This window comes from Halyomorpha halys, unplaced genomic scaffold, assembly GCF_000696795.3.
Source record: "Halyomorpha halys isolate HHAL.00 unplaced genomic scaffold, Hhal_1.1 Scaffold1174.1, whole genome shotgun sequence".
In the NCBI taxonomy this organism is placed as follows: domain Eukaryota; kingdom Metazoa; phylum Arthropoda; class Insecta; order Hemiptera; family Pentatomidae; genus Halyomorpha; species Halyomorpha halys.
The window spans coordinates 92,157-106,562 of NW_027109467.1; the positions used below are offsets into that span (position 1 = coordinate 92,157).

The 14,406-nt window shown below is 28.6% G+C and overlaps 1 protein-coding gene across 2 annotated transcripts in view; it reads right to left on the reverse strand.

Moving 5' to 3' along the window:
* The window catches only part of Upf2 (UPF2 regulator of nonsense mediated mRNA decay), a 30,932-nt gene that overhangs the window by 8,531 nt on the left and 7,995 nt on the right, over nucleotides 1–14,406 (reverse strand). For both annotated transcript variants that reach the window (XM_014433233.2, XM_014433232.2), the window contains exons 8-20: nucleotides 12,029–12,119; nucleotides 10,184–10,337; nucleotides 9,955–10,102; nucleotides 8,390–8,608; nucleotides 8,024–8,182; nucleotides 7,685–7,858; nucleotides 6,507–6,665; nucleotides 5,393–5,572; nucleotides 3,784–3,978; nucleotides 2,628–2,703; nucleotides 1,352–1,395; nucleotides 1,126–1,267; nucleotides 436–545 (exon numbers count right to left, since the gene is read on the reverse strand). In XM_014433233.2, the coding sequence (XP_014288719.1) occupies nucleotides 436–545; nucleotides 1,126–1,267; nucleotides 1,352–1,395; nucleotides 2,628–2,703; nucleotides 3,784–3,978; nucleotides 5,393–5,572; nucleotides 6,507–6,665; nucleotides 7,685–7,858; nucleotides 8,024–8,182; nucleotides 8,390–8,608; nucleotides 9,955–10,102; nucleotides 10,184–10,337; nucleotides 12,029–12,119 (1,851 nt within the window). The remainder of the gene's footprint in view (nucleotides 1–435; nucleotides 546–1,125; nucleotides 1,268–1,351; nucleotides 1,396–2,627; nucleotides 2,704–3,783; nucleotides 3,979–5,392; nucleotides 5,573–6,506; nucleotides 6,666–7,684; nucleotides 7,859–8,023; nucleotides 8,183–8,389; nucleotides 8,609–9,954; nucleotides 10,103–10,183; nucleotides 10,338–12,028; nucleotides 12,120–14,406) is intronic.

Genomic DNA, 14,406 nt, shown 5'->3' on the forward strand with positions numbered 1-14,406 from the left:
AAATACATAAAAAATATAAATAAATAATATATATTTAGTTGGATTTCTCTCTCCCAAGAATCTTATCTTAAAAAAGTGAGATTTACTAACTATTGATGAAACTGATTGACTGGTTACCTTGATTGAAAAGAGACTAAATTAGATAAATTAATAAATAAAAATTCAATCTTCAAAATAACCCATTACCATCTAACCCCATTTATCTTTTGAGGGGTGGTAGTAAGTATTGTCAAACCCTTTCTTTCTCACCCCTCCTGTTTTTGCTGATCGTTGGATCCATATTTTGCTCCAATGGTAAACCATGTTAAAACACGTCATCATCACCATAATAATTAGACCGTTGAAATGAATAATATTTCAGTAACAAAACCATTAAAACTACGCAAAAACATTAGCATTCAACATTGTTATATTTCAATTAACTGTTTTTCTTACCTCTTCTTGGTATTTTAAATTTTTTACAAGGTCTGAGTCTAAAGGTACATTCAAACTCTTGCACTGTGTTTTATTTCCTTTCCTCATTAATAGAACAAAAGAAGAATTATCTGTAAAATTAAGAAAACATTTGAGAATGTAACTAGATGACAAAATTTATTAATGAAAAGAAGGATCATACAGTTAGAATGGAATATTTCTTTTATGGTTTTATCATTTTAAATTTATTAGTATAAGAAAAGTCAAAAGTTGCTTTTGTAATTAATAGATAACTTATTAAATTTATAACATTATGCATGGGGTGAACACTGAAAATTTGGTAGTCTGATAACAGCGGGCTGGCACCTTATCAAAGGTAATTAACAATATTAATTCAATTAACTTGAAATAACTATACTAACTTAAATCATGGTTCAACATTATAAAAACTTAACTTTAAAGGATAATAATTTTAGATAATACTGATATCTAACATTTAGCAAACATATTTATATATGTAAGTGTTTATATAAATATATATAGACTTGAAAATATAAATTACAGACCGTTAATTAAGTATTAATAAACCAAAATGTATTTTTAAATATTTTCATATTTTAGTTATAGGCAAATCCAAATATAATTGTAAATAATTAGACAGTAACAATGTTGTAATAAACAAGAGATGATGGAAATAATAATTACAATCACCTGTAGACTTATGAGTTTTGCCAAGCAATGGAATGACGATGTCCTGTGATGGGCGTACTGCTTCTTTCAGTCTTTCTTGAACATTATCGGAAACCATCTTATCCAGTTCATTCCAAATATCATCATCATTATTAACTTGATTCTTGAAAGAAATGAAAATCAAGTTAATTCAATATAAAAAAATAATAATTCAATAAAGAAAAATAATATAGTATTCTTAAGTTACCTTTGAATCATTATTTTCTTTGTCAGATTCCTCCTCAGAATAACCTGCAAGCAAAATAATATAGCAATTAAGAGCGATTCTTTACTAAAAAAAAAAGAGAGAATCATTTCATAACACATCTAAATGACAAGAAACCAGTAACAGTCCATTTGGAATAGAGCTTCTTAGAGTCAAGTTCTTAGTGATTGTTACAGTAGGGAAGTTATCACATTAAACTCTGTTTCCACGATGACAAAGAAGGGACTGTCACAGCCATTACTAGGGTGAAATTGTAAAATAGTTTCTGTCAAGACAGTATTTACCATAATGGTAGTACTACTAGAGTGGTAGATTTACTAGGTCTAATGTGATAGCTGACAGTACATATTTTGACAGTAAAGTTACTATTACATAAAAGCCCATTTACATGGTGACACAGTAGTAACTGCCACAGCCACTACTATCATGAAACTGTACAATAATCTTCCACCATGACAGTACTCCCATCATGGTAGTACTGTCATACTAGGTTTAGTGTGATAGCTGACAGTACATGTTTTGACAGTGAAGTGACTATCATATTAAAGCCCATTTACATGATAACACAGCAGGAACTACCACAGCCACTAATATGATGGAACTGTACAAGAAGCTCCCACATGACAGTACTGTCATACTAGGTCTAGTGTGATAGCTGACAGTACATGTTATGACTATCATATTAAAGCCTGTTTACACAGTGATATAGCCGTAACAGCTAAAGCAATTACTATGGTGAAACTGTATAAGTTTCCATCGTGAAAGTACTGTCACACTAGGTCTAGTGGGATAGCTGACAGTATCACTTTACTCAACTAAATTTTACTTTGATTTTTAATTAATTTACTTTTCAATTATTATAATTCAAACGACTATTTTTTCTGGATAAAGAGTAATTAATTTTTCTTTTATTTCAATCTATTTTTTTAAAAAAAAGATAAAGATTAAAAATATATACATATATTTTAAGGTGTGACAGAAGAAATTAAAAGACAACTATTTGAAAAAAAAATTAATGTCAATATAAACCTAAACAACATATCCAAAAATTAGAAAAAAATGAATTTCTGCATATGTTTGATTTTTTTTCATCCTTTCTTGGACTATTTGACCAGATCTGTGAAATAATAAACTCGAGAGGAATGGAAGGAAAGTTGGGAATTAAAATCAATGGAAAAATAGAATAATTGATGAAAAAATCATGAAATCTTTCTGAAAATATTATTTTAAAAATACATTAGTAACTATTTTTACATACCTTCTTCATCTTCTTCATATAAAATAGAGTCGTCAAGAAAATTACCATATATTCCTGAATGGCCACCGCTTTCATCCTAAAATAATTTATTTTCAAGGATTAAAAGCTTTACCCAACATATCACAGAATTAAAACAAGTTGTATTATTATACGAGTAATAAAATGAAGAATAAAATAAAAAAATACTTTATGGTCTATTTAAACATAACAAGAGTAGAGTATTATTCAAAAAAAGAGTTATTCAACAATTAACTATAATACAAATGGATTTAATTATTAAATGAAATGAATGGAATAAAATAAAATTTTATTCTGGGGCACCTAGCCCGCTAAGAATAATTATAATAACATTTTAGTGCCAATCGTCTGGCATAAAACTGTTGAGTAATGACCCAATTGATATAATAAATAATAATATAAAAAATAAAAACAAACTCCAGCTATATGTATGAATTGAGTACATTTGTTGATGATGAACAGACAAAACAAACTGCAGTTATATATATGAACTGAGTTTAGCCAGAATCTCTGCCTATGCTCCCTGCTGAAGACTTGAAATTCAGGTTGAAATGTCTGCACGAATAAATATTTTTGTTGTATATTTGCTGACTGCACCCCCCCCCCCCTGACCATCTTCTCCACTTATTAATCTACAGCCAACTATCAACACTTCAGAATTAATATTTTAAAAGAAAAACTTTAGATAATTTGTACTCATTTTAGTTTTCTTTTTTATGCTTGTGTTATTATCAAAATAATAAAAACTTGTAGTCAGATGCATTTTTATTTTAATTTGAAATTTAGTTGATTAAGTTGATCCATTAAATTGAAGAATGGTAAACAAAGGCAGTCTATTTGGAATTAAATGAAGAAGAAATAGATAATTTTGCATTTCGTTATTATTATTTTTATTTAAAAAAAAATAAGAGAAATTAGTATTATAAAATATAAACAATCAAAGAAAATAACACAAAAATATGTTACCACAAACTCTTGCTTGGTACCTTGCTCTTGGTAACTTGGTGGTAGGTTTGTTAACACTTCTACACAGCTATATTCATTACATTAGTATGATACTGCATAAATGTTTCGCACTATTGTTACTATACTAAATAAACCCTGATGAACAAAACAATAGTTAACTAGCTATACATACCTTGTTCAGGTTATAGTCATTCATAATTTGATCTTGAAGATTTTTGACAGCAGTTAAGGCTTCTTGGAGGCTAGTGTAAACTTTAACATTTGGACAATTCTTTTCAATACAATCTTCAAGTTGGTATTGGGCATAAACAGGAAACTTATTTTCAGGGTTCCAGCAAGGCGCACTCCTTTTACACCAGTAATAGCACTGCAATGCAAGTATCAGAAATGAGTTAATACTTAAAAAGGATATCAGAGTAAAATAAAAGTTAAAATTGTAAGCCATTGATATTTATATTAAAAGATTGATCAAGTTATACCAAACAAAATTAATGACTTGATAATATATGACTAAAAATATTCCTCATTACGTTCTTATAAATGTAAAAAAAAAAGGGGGGGTAAGTCATGTAAAAGATGACTGAATGAGAATTATTATGATGTACAGATGATATAGCTTTGTCAGAGAATCATGTAAACATAGGATTGAAGGATATGAAATTTAGTGGACTAATACAACAACCCTCCTTAAGTTCGAATCTGTCTAAAAAAATCAGACTGTCTCTACAGAAACAATCTATGCCATTATAATATTAAATTTGGAAATTACAATACAATATCCTTCAGACTTCAAGAACTTTACACCTAACAGATGGAAAAGGATGGATGCTATTCTGCAATGGTGGTCTGGGCAGTTCAGAATTTTACTTCAAAGATTTGAAAAAAATATCCACTAAATAATTGAAACTGACAAAGAACAACAACAGTGATGTAGACCTAACTGGTCACATATGCATACTTTAAAATGAAAAAATACTTCTTGAAAGAGAATTTGAAGACCTTCAAATCAAAAACATTTAAAAAAATGTTAAAACAATATAAAATATCGTAATTTCCCAAACATGGGTCAAGGTTTGTTCTGAAATTTTCTCTCTTAAATGAGGACTTGGACTATGTTCGAGATTGGCTTCAATAATTTTTTTTGTTCAACTACTAATAAGCCATCTTCTTAAACAGTTTGTAAACTCAATTTTAGTATTTCAATCAAGGTACCCAAGTTCTAATTTCAAAGATTCATCGTAATATTTTTAAGATATTATGATTTTATTTACTTACTTAGTACCTGATTTAAGTAGTTTTTTTTTTTTTAATATGAGTTATAAATTTAGAAATGATTTTTTATTAGTAGTTTCATTATATACTTCTTATGTTTTCTATGAAAGTTATTTTAAAAATGGAGGGTCAACTTCTACTCGGATTAAATTATAACCAAGCCAATCCAATGTATATAAAACTTTATTTCCTTGAATCTTTCAATTTCAAAAGGATTTCTACAGATCAAATCAAAAAATAGTCAGTTTTAGTTTCTGGTACTATTAATTACTTAAAAATTTATTTTCAACTTATCTTACATAACCTTCCATAATATTATTACTAACTATTGCGGCATATATTAACATAATAATCTCATTTATTTTTTAACAGGACAAAACCATTTTGACATAAAAAACGTATATACTTAATACATAGCTTATAAGTTTCAGATTAAAACTTGCTGTTTATAAAAGTTGTTGAACCAAAAACATTGAAAATGCATAAACCAATTATTAAAGAAAAGATACCTGAAAATAAGTTAGGAAATATGGAAGTTTTGTTCTGACATCAGAATGTGTAAAGAATTTTCCACATGTGTCTAAAAGGGTGCAAACTAATCGTATTCGAATTAGATTTTCTGGTGGATCTAATGCTGATGGTACACCTCTCTGCACACTTATTCCAAATGTGATCAGCGAATACAATACCTATAAGAAAATTATTCAATTAATAATAAATACATACAGAATGTTCTGTATTAGGAAAATCCTCCAGTAAAAACAAATAAGGGATCAATGTTTTCAAAAGGAGTGTATTAATTTGAATATATCAGTGGCTTAGTTCTATAAGGGCCAATTTCAATTTTTTTAGTTTTTATTTATACCACCATTAACTCTAAAAGAACAATTTTTAATAAAAAACCAAAATAAGTCTTATTTTATAGATTTAAATGTTAATGTAGGTTATTTTTTAAAGATTAACTTAAATTGAAACCTTTTGGTCTAAAAACCACAAAATTTGAAAAATCTAGCCCTTTTACTTTTTGAAAAAAGCCACAGATATGTTCAAATTAATACATCCCTTCTGAAAATATTGATCTCTCCAATATCTGCTTTTGAAAATATTGATCCCTCCAATATCGGCTTTTGAAAAAATTGATCCCTCCAAAATCTGCTTTTGAAAATATTGATCCCTCCAAAATCTGCTTTTGAAAATATTGATCCCTCCAATATCTGCTTTTGAAAATATTGATCCCTCCAATATCTGGTTTTGAAAAAATTTATCCCTCCCAAATCTGCTTTTGAAAATATTGATCCCTTGAATACCTGAATATCTTCTAGATTATATGACCTTTTATGGGAGAAAAAGCAGTTATAAACAAAAATAATATTCTTAAACGTTTTCTTTTACGTCCCCGGCTCTAATTTGTTAAGGAAAGTACAGTTTTTACCATTCTGTGCAGTGTAGAAGGTTCTAAGCCCATCCTAAGTTTTGTGCCAATTCCTGAAGTTAATGCAATTTTATTGATTTTTGAAAAAAAAAAATTGAATGCTCAGTAAGGTAAAAATGATTAGTTCAAATTATATGAGAAAGATATGACCTTTTAATTAATTATTAATTTTAATTTGAGTTATATGTCACCTTAAATATGTCGGTACTTTCGATGAGCCTATAATTGTAAAGTTCACCAAAATACTTTATCATCGCCACTCGCCTCTGATTCATTTTAGGTAGATTTACTTCCATACCAATTCGTATATCCTCTAATACTGAATCGACAACTTTGGTCCCAACAAATTCCTGTAACACAAAAATAGTTATATCCTAAGTTGTAGCTCACATAAATATTGATTATTCTTGAAAGATATCAATCAACATCAAAAGACAAATGAAATAGCATACATTCAAGATACAACTGCCACCAACAATCCAAATTTATTTCTGTAATAGCAGATAAAATCAAGGCAGAAAATGAAAATTCTATATAACCTTCTTTTCCTTTCCTTAGTTGAACTAACACTTAAATTAAGGAATATGGAAAGAAATACAAAGGAGCTTGCCTTTCAAGTACTAAAAATCCATAAGCTAGGATATGTAAAAAACAGTTTTATCAGATATTTTCGATCAGAAAGTGAGATGAAGAAAGGACACACATTAAATAATTATCAAATATAGTTGATACCAAAACATTTACAAGTATATATACTACATAATAAATATGTGTGTATTTTTCAACATGTATGCACTTAACCAGTGGTTTTCAAACTTTTGTCGCTATGGCACCCTTTTTGGACTAAAAAAAAACCCTTATCGAGCTAAAAAAATGTGAAAATGTTGCCATAATTATCACTAGAGCGGTTGAGGGATTAGGAAAATAAGAAAAAACAGTTCAAAGTAAATGCTGGAATGCACTCAATGTTTACTACTTTAACTTAAATTTTTTTCTTAGTTATATTTTGAGAAAGTAATATAGGCTTGGGACACCATGGATGCCAAGGAAACCCACTGCACTAAACAAATAACCCTAGCAAATATTTAAGTATCTTGCAGAATCCTTTATAACAACACAAACTAGTCATAGGTTATCACCAGGAGTTGTAAAACTTTGTAAAGTTAGCTATTCATGAATCTATCAGACACTAATTTTGTACAATATATTGTATTTTATAACAATATTTGAAGAATAAAATATATTTTAGATTAAAAAATATTTCTTCCAATTTCGAGACCAATGCTACTATAATTTTTTTAATTAATTTCTTTAACAGGCAAATTATTCCTTTAAATAATAACTTCAGAAGTTTAAAAACTATACTTACTTGAAATTCGACAAGCCCAGCAACTAAGTTTGCCAATGCTGCAATACGATGGAATTTAATTTTCCAGGCACTAGAGAGACATTTAATAGCATAATCAGCAACTGATTCGTCATCCCAATCAAGACATCTTAATTGTTTCAACACACGTCTTTCGTATTCATTGTACATCAAATCCTTGTAAAAATAGAAATCATTTAAATTTTAACAGTTGCAATCAATCATAAATCTATTAATTATAAGTATTTTATTTATTGTTTATGTATAGCTGTTAATGTATTCTGACAATCCAATAGAAAACAAAATTAAATAATATATTATGGTTTACTAAAAACTAAATACCTGAAATATAAGTTTTCTAATGAATTCATGTAAAGGAGGCCTCTTTTTTCTTATAACCGTTGTTGATTCTGGCGGGTTGACATAGTAATAAGCATTTTCTATCATATTAGTATACCTGATATCTAGAGCAGTAACTGACTTCAGCCTCATCATATCATCCTAAATATTTAAATCAAATTCATTAAAATAAAAGACATATTCAAAGAAAGAATAAATTAAACCATGAGCATTTAATTTTCAAATACGACTAAAATAAGAAAACTGAATTACTGAGAAAAATAGTATCAATAGGTTGTATTGTCATTATTTCAATTCTAACCAAAAAATTTAATCAGATACATAAAATTGACGTATTAGGATACATACCATATATATTTTAGTCCTATGGTGAGATTCACTATTTCTGTACAAATAACGTCCACAGGTTTCAAGAATATTACATGCCATTTCTATGTGATGATGAGAAAAATCAAACAGAAGAAGTTTCAAACAATACAATGCTTCAATTTTTGGATATAAATCAAATTTTACTAGCTCTCCAATGAACCTAGAGACTTTTATTTTTGATTCTAAATTTATCTGGTCCTAATTAGAAAAAAAAAAGATTTAAAATGTTTTTGTAATATTTCATTTAAAAAGATATTGAACTTACATAACATAAATAAATATATTTTTTTGTAATCTTACAATATAAACTAAAAAAAATGCATCTTACATAGAAATATATAAAAAATGAATGTTCAACATATTACAGACAATTAAATTTAAATCGGTCAGAATCACGCTTCACCACGACATTTTTACCCAACTAAGGGGGCTACTTCATAAGGCTGGATGGATCTTGGAGGGCTCCCAAACCCACAGTGCTGCAGTAAAACAGAAAATAATTATCTACCACAGCCAGATTCGAACCCAGGTCCTTGGAGATAGTAGCACAGTGCCTTACAGGCAATGGTAACATTATTACTTATTATTAGTAACATTATTACTTACTATTAGTAACAATATTTTACTTAAAAATTATTGGGCAAGTTGAAATTTTATGTCAATTCAACTGTTTAAAATAAATAACTGGAGACTTTATAAGAGAATATCCTATGAGGATAATATCGTGAGAACACTGGTGAACATGGTTCCACCTGGGTAGTGGTCATTTCCATTTTTATTATACTAGCCTAGCCTACTTAGCCAGCAATATATTAATACTATGTTATACTAATTGTGTTTTATCAGCAAAATAATATAAAAAAATAAATCTTTCTTGATAAAGAGTTTTGATATAATTTGTTGTTAATTAATGTTAAAAAAGAACTAAGATAAATAAAAATTAAATTGAAAATCATAATTTCTGAGATTTTTAAGGATTACAATGAGCATTTGAAAACTAGACACTAATTTATATACACTGCACACAAAAGTCATAGTTTATCCAGTTTGGTGCACTAACATCAGCTAGCATCTTAAAATTGAATGTGACCAAAAAAATTTTTTCTTACTGTTAAATATATGGGAGTCAGTACCCACAAATTAATCTGATATTCCTCTTTTTGGAAATTACTACATGTTCATATCCAGCAATACCATTAAGTCTTGGTGACATTTGACAAATATGTTTGATTGATTAAATTTTTTTCAAAATACAAGATGTTAACACTTTGAATATTTAATAATCAATATTATTTAAAACAAATGTTGATATTTGAATAAGACTTTAGGATAGGAAAGTTTGTGATGAAACTTAGCATCATATCTTATCATGGGTAATCTGAAATAGTAGAATCTTTTTGCAGATGAAGCAATACCATGTTTGAATGTTTTAACTGCAAGCTTAAGCTGTTTAAATTAAAATCCATTGTTATAAAATTTAAACAAATATAAAGCTGAAAATGATATACACTATACTAAAGATTATTCAAAATTGAGAATATTACTTTTTTCTTAATGTGGTATTTAAAATCCTGCTTTAAAAGACTAGTAAGATTGGCTGCGATTTCTGGAATAACAGGATTCAATATGGCAACTAATCTTCCATAGAAAGGTAGAAGATCTAGCCTAGTTCTGGGTACGCCAAACAATGTCCTACAAGAAAAAAATATATACAGGTGCCAATCAAAACATATTGACTCAATTTAAATACACAATAATATATTATATACATACTTAACAAGTTTCCGACGAGCTGTCTTAGTATTTAAGCAGACCACAAACTCAACCGCTGCGTTATCAATCATTTCTCTATTAACGCAACTTGGTAAATTATTTAAATAAGTTTCCAAAGCAACTTTGGAATTAGCACTCCCTCCTTCCTCAGGTTCTAAAACAATTATGAATTAAAAAATAATGCTATTATAAAAACAGAAAATATTGAAATTACAGACCGTTACCAGACACTGAACATTCAGGTAAAAGTTTAAAATAGTTTATTGGGAACAAGTTCAAACTTTCATATGTATATGCAAAAGTTTCAAATATATATATATTTTTTTCAAAAGAGTACATTTTTTTATCAAAATGTTTTTTAAATTTATTCTCTTTAACTCATTAAAGATAAGCTGATTAATTATGTAGTATTTTTCTCACAATTGTAATAGGAGATTTGAAACTCATTTCCTCTCATAATTTATAGGTAAAATAAATTTTTAAAATAATTAAATATCTAAAAAAATAGAAGAAAAAAGAATTATAGCCAGCAGAAGATGATAAAGCTATCAATGAAGAGGTTAGTATCTCATATTACAAACCATAGATACAAGTTCAAGGATTTTGATGAAACCCACTCATCTTACACTACAATTGACATATAACCACGTCAAAAACTTGGAATCAACCCATTCCTAGAAAACACATGTATCTGATATCTACTGCTGTAACTTTTCTACCTTAAAGCAACTAAATTGTTACCTATTGCCATTTGGAACCTCTCAACTCTTAGTTACTTCCTTTGACTACTGTTACTTCTTTTGACTGACCAACTTTGACTACTGTTGTACAGTATAAGAGGTGTCACTAAGGTTCTTGAGAAAAAATTAAAATGATTCATAAATTGCCTTGTATGATTTATTTTCGGGATTTCCATCCACCTCCTATTTTTATGAAGAGTTAAAGTGGCTTTACCCTTTTTACTGTCGAAAGTATTTCCTTGTGTGCTTCCTATGCCAAGTAATCCAATCCAGCTGTCCATACACCTCTGATCTCCATAAATTCAAATCCTCTGTTCATTCCCACAATACCCATTCTCGGTCTTCAGACTAATATAAAACGACCCACTGAACTGCAGCTTCTGACTGATCCTTCTTTACCAGATCATTTTCCCAATGGAACTCCATTCATACATCCATTGGTTACTCCAATATCCTTTCCACCTTCAAATCCGAAATGTTGGCTCAAATAAAAATAGTACATAATATTACTAGTTGAGTTTAATTTCACCGCACCCTGACCATATTCCATTTATTGATACACAAAGTCAATCAGCAATCTTCCATTTATACTTTTAATTAGAATCACTTAGTAAATATTATTTAATTTTTTTTCTAAATAATTAATATCGTAAGTTAACTCTTTTCTGTTTTAAGATCTAAAAAAAAATATGAAAGCTTGAAATGTAAAGCTTTCATTACTAGGACAGTAATGAAAGCTTTATATTTCAATGAACACAGATATCAAAATATATAATTTTACATCGATATTTATATCATAAGTTTACTTTTTTCTGTTTTAAGATCTAAAAAGAAACATGAAGCTTTCATTACTGTCCTGAACACAATTATCAAAATATAAAATTTTACATCAATATTTATATCAGAAAAAAAATTAATAGAATGAAATGATCTACTTTTCATAATTGATATTAAAAAATCAAGAAGGGAAATGACGTTCTTGGCAGTCATATTATTTAAAGTAAATTAAAATTTGAAAATGGTACATAACTTGATTTGAAATTTTAAAGGTGAAAAGATTTTATTGAATAAAATTCTTAAATAGTGAAAAAATAATTAAATTTACCATCTAATAATGTTGTTTCTTCTTCTTTAGCAACTTCTTCGACTTCAAAATCTTCATCTTTTATTTCTTCATCTAATTTATCTTCACTCATCTAATAAATGCAAACTTCCATTAGAAATATCAATAATTTTATAAAACAATTAAAAAAAATAATCAGAAATATCTTTTTGTTAATGCCTGTAAGGGGCTGTCCACAAATTATGTTACACTATTTGCAATCCTCTAACCATGTGATTTCATTTATTTTTAAAACTTGAAGGTTTAACCCATGTATAAAAGACAATTAATTTAAGCAGGCAACTACATGAGAATCATATATTTTGTAATATCACATTAATGAATAGTTTTCCGGATTGTGCTTAATCTGGAAGACCATGAAGATATCATTTGTGAGGTGTTAAAAAAGTCTTTGCAGCAAACATAAGTCCAAGTAACACAAGTTCTATGACCAAGGTCCTTTCTTCACAGAAACAATAAAAATCAAAAGCTATCAATGAACACAGAGGAGCGTTGGGGTACTTATTGAATGCCAAGTGTTTGACTCACAACAATTACAAATCTTATAGTTTGATTACCTTTCATAAAGCAGATACAAAACACATTGGGTAGTACATTTTTTAAGCATGGTCTAGATGGAGAGCCGCAAGCTGGATTCGTGCATTTTGCTGCTTAAATATTGATTCCCGGACACAAATTATGTACAACTTTGAATCAGTTTAGGTTAAGTCAGAGGTTCAATATTTTGGTAACAACTGCCTATTTATTAATATTCCTCTTGTCGCTAATTAATCATTTACTATGATGGTATAGATCCAAAACAAGGTACATTGTTTGGGGGCCAAAAACCATGACTGATTTCCATTGCTACACAGAAAGATTGATAAAAATTATAACCTACAGAGCTCAAAAAGCTTACCAGCTGTCTATCAATACAAAAGCAGTATGTAGTAATCTTGAAATATAAAAACCATTGAAGTACAATAAGCAATTTATAGGGATGTGGGGAGAGTCCATGACTTTTTAAATTTTATAATGCGTAGAAATTTTATACAAATCTAGACCAAGTAATCTTTACAATTTACTTTTGAACTATATGAGGAGTCAATTCATCATACTCGGAGAGATGTTTTGTAAAATTATTTTGACAATTGACAATCTCTTGTATAGTCTCAAGTAAGATTTACTTATACTTCAGATCCAAAGGATATGGATTTGATTATTTATTTAGAGTACTACTATTTTAAATTTAGTCCTCCAATATTTGTTTGATTACTAATTATTTATGATTTTTGACTGGAAGAATTTGAATTTATAATTCTGTAGGAAAATAATCGTATGGTTACCATGTTAAGCATAGCTCAATTTAAAATTTGTAGAAGTGAAATAGAGTGATACTATATTTTTTAATAGTAACATTTTATGATCACTAAGCACATTAAGTTGAAATACAATTTCTCGTTAATAACAAATGAAATGCGATTGTCATCGCATAATAATATATAATTATCAATATATATTATTATACTTCCTATGACATTCGTATTGATATACCTTTAAATATGAATTAACTACTAATAAATATTTCATACTCTACACATACGTTATCCGTGTATTATTGCACTATTACAGGGTCATTTCAGATGAAATGTTTGTTTTCATTATTTCAGAAATTTAAAGTGGGAATACTTGACTTTTGTTGTTCACAGATTAAAATAAGCTGTTATTAATCCTCTTTTTAGATAACATTTACGATTATTCCAATAGATTGCACATTGTTTAGTATGCCATTAAATATGATTATGGAAATATTTTTTGAGTAATTTTATTTTATAAGTTTAAACTAGGCAGCCCAAGCAGTAAGAAACATTACCATGGTATCTGGGGAAGGGTATTGTTACAACCGGGCCATTTGCTGGAGGTTGGAAAAAGTTTTGGCTAGTGACACAGATTTAGATAATCAATTCAGAGGTAAACCTCCAACAGCAATTCACGATGATAAACTTGGGCTTTCTGTAGATGAAAACCCTTACCTAACAATTAAAGGACTTGTAACACAACTGAATACAAGTATATCGACAGTTTCTCGACACTCAGACCATTGGTAGAGTAAGAAAGGTAGATCTATGGTTACCTCATGAACTTAATGAGTGGCAGCAGCTGAAGGGGATATGCGTTTCACTGCTTACTAGGCAAAAAATATGAGCCTTTTTTTGCCAAGCCATGCAAAAAAAGTATTCTATATATGTATGTATAGTTGACCGTAAAAATTGATATAAAGGAAGATGGTCAGGGTTGCGGTCAAAGGAGAAATAAAAATAGTTTACAACTATTTATTTTCCAACGTTTCGCCCCACTTTGCAGGGCTTCATCAGGGCTAA